General features: G+C 54.6%; 3 protein-coding genes across 3 annotated transcripts; 2 read left to right on the top strand and 1 right to left on the bottom strand.

Annotated features, from left to right (window-relative positions):
• The first annotated feature begins 1,517 nt into the window (after positions 1 to 1,517).
• DICSQDRAFT_90306 (dienelactone hydrolase endo-1,3,1,4-beta-D-glucanase) lies at positions 1,518 to 2,767 on the top strand. Its single transcript, XM_007368492.1, has 6 exons — positions 1,518 to 1,619; positions 1,677 to 1,703; positions 1,793 to 1,914; positions 1,980 to 2,297; positions 2,357 to 2,533; positions 2,591 to 2,767. The coding sequence occupies exons 1-6, from the start codon at positions 1,586 to 1,588 to the stop codon at positions 2,669 to 2,671; spliced, it is 759 nt and encodes a 252-aa protein (XP_007368554.1). The 5' UTR covers positions 1,518 to 1,585; the 3' UTR covers positions 2,672 to 2,767.
• A 689-nt stretch (positions 2,768 to 3,456) lies between these two features.
• DICSQDRAFT_139162 (uncharacterized protein) lies at positions 3,457 to 3,908 on the bottom strand. Its single transcript, XM_007368491.1, has 3 exons — positions 3,832 to 3,908; positions 3,705 to 3,776; positions 3,457 to 3,645 (listed from the first exon to the last, which is right to left on the bottom strand). Exons 2-3 carry the CDS (start codon positions 3,719 to 3,721, stop codon positions 3,504 to 3,506), a joined length of 159 nt encoding a protein of 52 aa, XP_007368553.1. The 5' UTR covers positions 3,722 to 3,776; positions 3,832 to 3,908; the 3' UTR covers positions 3,457 to 3,503.
• A 313-nt stretch (positions 3,909 to 4,221) lies between these two features.
• On the top strand, positions 4,222 to 5,123 carry DICSQDRAFT_201382 (uncharacterized protein; the record flags this gene model as incomplete). The annotated part of the gene is made up of 8 exons (XM_007368530.1): positions 4,222 to 4,246; positions 4,309 to 4,353; positions 4,419 to 4,433; positions 4,492 to 4,635; positions 4,696 to 4,795; positions 4,861 to 4,883; positions 4,946 to 4,967; positions 5,030 to 5,123. The coding sequence occupies 8 exons, from the start codon at positions 4,222 to 4,224 to the stop codon at positions 5,121 to 5,123; spliced, it is 468 nt and encodes a 155-aa protein (XP_007368592.1).
• Positions 5,124 to 5,859: the final 736 nt, after the last annotated feature.

Here is a 5,859-nt window from a genome sequence, read left to right as displayed (position 1 = left end):
ATGGGCGCATCGGATTTTGATGGCTAGAACAGTGCCACAGACTGAGTTTGTACTTGAGCAAACTTTGAGGAGCTCGAAGAAGCGAACAGTTCCTTCTCTGAGGAGGTCGCAATTGAGGAGACAGCGTTGTCCAACTGACGGAGAGCATTGTGCAGGCGCGGCGGGCGAGGAGGGTGGGGGACGCGCGACACGGAAGACCACCGACGCTGGCGCATCAGCGCGCACTTTTTGATGATCGAAGTTCCCATTGTGGCGCTTGATGGGGGCTGCGCGAAGAGGACCCGCCATTTATACTCCCTCCCCTCCCTCGCATAAAGCCTCGTTCGCGCGATAAATACAGACGGCCTCCCTTCTTAGGGGAGGAGGTGTAAGCAGTGCCTAACCCAAACCCAAACCCTAACCGAACCCGAACCCGAACCCAAACCCGAACCCTAACCGAAACTCTAACCGACGCGTATCCCTCAGACCGCGTGGGTTGGGAGGTTTGATACCTCCCTGGCCCGATATCCCAGAGGTTTGCATACCTCGTTGTAGTCTCTACCCCCGCCGTCCATAAGAACTCCCCCGTCCCTAGAGCAGACGGACGCCCGCAACGCATATATCCAAGCTTAAGGGATCTGTGAGGAGAGCGTGTATGTGACGACAGGAGTACAGAGAGGGGGGTGATCTACGTGAAAGGTAGAGTGCGCTGGCATCAAAAAGGGGGGGCTCGTCAGTGTGGCGGCACGTATCCATGATATCTAGTTACTGATGCGCGCAAGACGAGTCTACTCCGAGTCAAGGGCTCTCCAGAATATATAGACTTGAGCCTTACCCTTCACCGAACTCCTGCCGAAGCAGTTACAACTTACAATAGACGCGCAGGTACATGACTGCGTGGCTGCATACACATAGAGCTTGGCGAGCTTCACCATCAATTGACTGGGTGAATACGTGATCACGCAGTCTGCTACGTAGCCAGTTGCGTGAAATCGTAAACGTTCTCGAGTTGACGGGGGATTGCAATCCCTTGTGTAGAACAGAAGACAACCATATTCCAGCGCAGCCGAAGATACTAATCGAGTTCAGTGTCGCTCGAAGTCTCTAGCAATCGAAATTCTGTCGTGTCCGACGCCAAGCTTGCGATCGGAGATTGTCGGAGTGCGATGCGAAGGGTGGGTTTCAGCGCCAAGTCAGCATGTCCGAAGACGGCCGACCAGATGTTTGAGCGCGGAGGTACAGCGGACTGCTGTCCGAAGAGAGTTCAGCAGAATCCACCGCGAGCTCGGCGTACGAGTACGCCGAGCGGACACATCGCGGCTGTGTCATGAGCGGACGCGTCGCCACGGCACTGTCACGTTCGAACGTCTATCGACAATATCTGGGAGGGAGGAACCCGACTCTTGAGATACGACGCTGGGATTTGGACGATGTGCACGCGGATTCTCGAGATGCGCCACCCACGCAGACGTCCGCACGCAAGATCGCGGGATCTAAACTTAGTGTCCGCTGTACTTGCGCGGGAGGAGTATATAAGCACTGCCGCTGGATCTTGGACACCCAAACGTTCCCAAGCACACTTCGCGCTCACTTATAACTCGCCTATATGTCTGACGGATTCTGCGATAACTGTTTCAAGGGTACGTCTGCAGATCCAGTAGTCGCGAAAGCCACGGTGCTGAGATGCTCGTGTTCAGGTGTTCGCCATGAGGGCACCCCGGAGGGTTAGTAGCTTCTCTCACGGCATGCTGCGCTGCATGACCCGTTCGCAGCTATGGTTGTGGATGTTCGTGCTCATTGTCTGGTGATACAGGCAAATTTGAGACGATCGCGGGAGTAGAATGCTATACCGCGACGCCCACAGGCGACTACCCTAAGGACAAGGTCGTCCTCTTCTTCACCGATGTTTTCGGGATTCCTCTCGTCAACAACAAGGTGCGCCGCATCCATCCGACATCTGGAAGTTCCACGCATTCATAGACTATATCTCTATCCCACAGCTGCTCGTCGATGACTTCGCGCGGAATGGCTACCGCACGATCATGCCCGATCTCTTCCAGGGCGATGCGCTTCCCGAGGACGCCCTGTCCCGCACTGACTTCGACCGCGCGGGGTGGATGTCTCGGCACGGGCCCGAGAGCTGGGAGCCCGTGGTCGATCGCGTCGTTCAAGCCCTACAGGCTGAGGGCGTGACCTGGATAGGAACGACGGGCTACTGCTTTGGAGCCCCGCCCGTGTGGCGACTCGCGCTCAAGGGCTGGAGCAAGGTCTCCGTCGTCTCGCACCCTTCGCGACTCCGGGTCCCAGAGGATCTTCAGGTAAGCGTTCTCGGAGATATTATATGAAGAGAAAGGTCGGCTGATACTGTGGCGTGCAGGAATACTTTGAGAAGGCGAAGGCGCCGCTCCTGATTAACAGCTGTGAGGTTGACAACGCGTTCCCTCAGGAGGCGCAGAAGGTCGCAGACGAGATATTCAGCGGAAAGTTCGCACCGGGGTACGAGCGTACGTATTGGGAGGGGTGCACGCACGGCTTCGCCGTCCGCGGAGACCTGGTACGTCTCTCAACATAAAATAAGCTGTGGGCTGTCGGTTGCTGAAGCGCCTTGTAGAGCAACCCGAAGATCAAGGCTGGCAAGGAGGGCTCGTTCGAAGCTACAGTGAAGTTCTTCAACAAATATAAAGATTTGTAGGGAGTGCTGTCTACTCAGTGTGCGTCGTACTATGCCAAGATACAATGTCATGAGATATTGTCCATTGCCACTTGTGAATTGAAGGATAATTATAAGAGCGCATATGGGTTCTCATTACTCTTACACCCCCGCAGGACTAGAGCCTGAGTGGCGGTCAAAAATGTGTGATCTCAGACCGAACTAGTCGGTATAGTCAGAGCTGTGTCCAGAGAATAGATAACGTGTTGTTAGCGGTACGGTGGTATTGATGATTTGGCGCCCACTCAACACTGGGGATATCACACGCAGGGCGCCAGTGATCTACACAACGACGTGGCGTGCGGCGCGCCCCGAGCTCAGTCTGACACAACTTGCACTCTACTCACTATCTATGCTGTCTAGCGGTATCATCTACTTGGGAGCGCTGAATCACTTCAGCGGTATTCCTGTTCTATGTGATGGGTGTGCAGTTGCGTTCCCTAATGGGGGTGTTCCGGATGGGAACTGACGGGCTGCTTGAGACACGCATGCTCTACGATGAAATCACCTACAATTGATCGGGCGGCCCGTTCCTTGGAAGCCTCCACCTGAGCAGCGCACTGCCTCTCCCGGAAACCGGGTGCATTGGTGACAACCTCTGCGGTGTTCACCCGTGCTGGCGTCACGGCCATCTCTTCGTATTGCCTCCCTTTCCTGGTGGTATATGATTACGACGCATCTTTATCAAGACAGAGTCTCGGTGCCGAGTTCTCGACACATCTTTGTTTGCGGATTTGGGAGGGGAGTGGACGCCATGTGGCCAAGACACCTCGTGGTCCATTCTCCTGGGCACATGGACATGGGCACATTGGCCTCACGGCCGATGCCTCCCAGCAGACCGGACACTCCCGCTCTCATATAGACTCCATCGTCTCGCTCGGCAGACAAGATGACGGACTTCTTGAACATCGAAGACAATACCGATCTCCTTCCGGTCCTCCAATACAGTAACCACGGTACGCCTTGCGATGACACGTCGGATTGGAAGCTAAGGACATGCCGCACGCCCGAGCAGTTGCCTGAAGATGTCATGGTGTTTAGCCAGCTGATCATTTGGTTCGACTTGCATCACTCTGATATAGCTCTGGTATGGGCAGATATGGTCGGATGTTGACGCACATGCTGACCTTACTCGGGTCAAGTATGACTTGGCGTACCGTGCTCAGAGGTTCCAGCTTCCAGATGCAAGGCTCGTGTTTGTGGGCGGTCACGAATTGGGGTAATGAAGATCCTTACTGATAGACCCCTGCTGCCGGAGGTTACGTTCGTTGAGAAGATGTGCTCAAACTCCGGACACATTCCATGTTCATTCCATGTTCACGCCAGCAGCGCGGCTTGGGCGGAAATCATCGGCCACCAGACGTAACAGCACCTCAAGGCAGACCCCTCAATGTGCGAGGGCAGGTGACGAGAAGATTAGGAGCTCTCAGGTCGTATAAAGGGGGTCTGCAACAGTGGCACAAGATCTCAGCTTTCCACACCTCTCGCATTTGCTTTCACCTCGACTAACTCCTAACTCATAACGCGGCACAATGACCACTGTCAAGTCCGGTGTCTGTCAGTGTCTCCTCCCCCTTCTCTTTGTCCAACGGCACGCTGACATATGCGCGTTGCTACAGACTTCATCCAGAATATCGGTGCACTCAGCGTCCTGGACCTCACTGGAGGTCTATATCCTCTCTACTCCTGCCTTGGTTACGTCATTGACTGTGTTCCTTCTGGCATACAGGCTCTTCCTCTAGCGGTCCGCATACATGCTCCCGCTACCTCCCGCACGCTGATATCTCTCCCACTCACACTAGGCACTGTGGTCCAAGGCTACGCTAAGCGCGATCTTACCGACCCCTCGGCGATCGCGCAGCTTTGGGTCATTGCTCAGATCAAAGGCACCACGCTGTACACAATTCAGAACGCACAAGGTGGCACGTTCTTGGACCTGAAGGGCGGTACGCCGTTGGGCTTCATCGCATTCCTTGCCTTCCCTGATCACACACGTGGATGCATAGGCGCAAGCGCGAACGAAACACCTGTCGTGGGAAATTCGCAGTCTGGCAAGTCGATCCAACAGTGGTCCATCACGCCCAACGCAGCCAATACGGCCTACATGTACGCCCGCACCTCTGTCTTCCCCTCTTTGTGCTGTGACTTAAACTTCTCGCTGCATCTTACAGGATAGTCAACTCTTCAACCAAAAGTACGTCCTCTTCCTCTCTGTGCTGTAGGAATTCATTGAGTCATGGACGTGTCTTGATACAGCGGTTGTTGACTTGTTGAACGGGTACGTACCTCACACTCGTGGGGCATTCTGCAGTGCTGACGCTGCAGCGGCTTCGGATGAAGGGGTACCGCTAACGGTACCGCTGTGAATGGCTGGGGGACCGACGGTCCGTCCACGACCAACACGCATCAGCTGTGGGTCCTCGTCCCCGCTTAAGCCGTACAGTTCACTCGCAACAAGTAGACCCCGCTCGGCGGCATGGCCCTATACCGTGTTACGCTCATCTAGTCTCCGATATGTAGTCGAGAAATATTCTGAACCTGTAACAATTGTAGCAGAGAAATGATGTACTGATTCGCATTGAAAAGATGTGATTGTCGCACGGCAGCTGCTCTACGTTGTGTGAATGTGATATTGGGCCGGACTAGGTGCACTGCGACGTCAGGACTCAGCCCCAGTGAGAATCGACACGGTTACGGTCGATATCATTCGATATCATTCGATTTGCGCCGTGCACAGTCGGGCAAAACGGCCCTTTACGAAATCTGGACTATTCCCGACTTTTTTCGGATTGAGCGGTATGAGGTCGTGCAAGGCCTCCGATACAGAACTACGCCTGTTGTTTTGGGTCGACTGCCGCCGTTAGCAACCGGGTTCGCTCGGGCATGTTCTGGGCTGATTTGTCTAGGGCTTGTTTCATTCGAAGCACACCATTGGTTGATAATTGTCCACGGTCTGTATTCAGTAGTACATGGATTTTATACTACACGGTACAATACAGGTACATATGCGCGAATTTGGAATCAATGTATGCCACTGGTGGTCGTACGGTGCATTTGGGCGCAGTAGATCACAGGCCGGCCCCGCTGCACTTTCCCTAGGTAGGCGTGCCACATTTGTCATGGCAGGGCTACCTCGCTGGCGGGTATGCATCACGAGCTTGAACCGGAGC

The sequence above is a fragment of the Dichomitus squalens genome (assembly GCF_000275845.1).
Source record: "Dichomitus squalens LYAD-421 SS1 unplaced genomic scaffold DICSQscaffold_36, whole genome shotgun sequence".
NCBI lineage: Eukaryota > Fungi > Basidiomycota > Agaricomycetes > Polyporales > Polyporaceae > Dichomitus > Dichomitus squalens.
The sequence above is the reverse complement of the archived record's forward strand: the minus strand, read 5'-3'. Positions and strand labels throughout refer to the sequence as shown.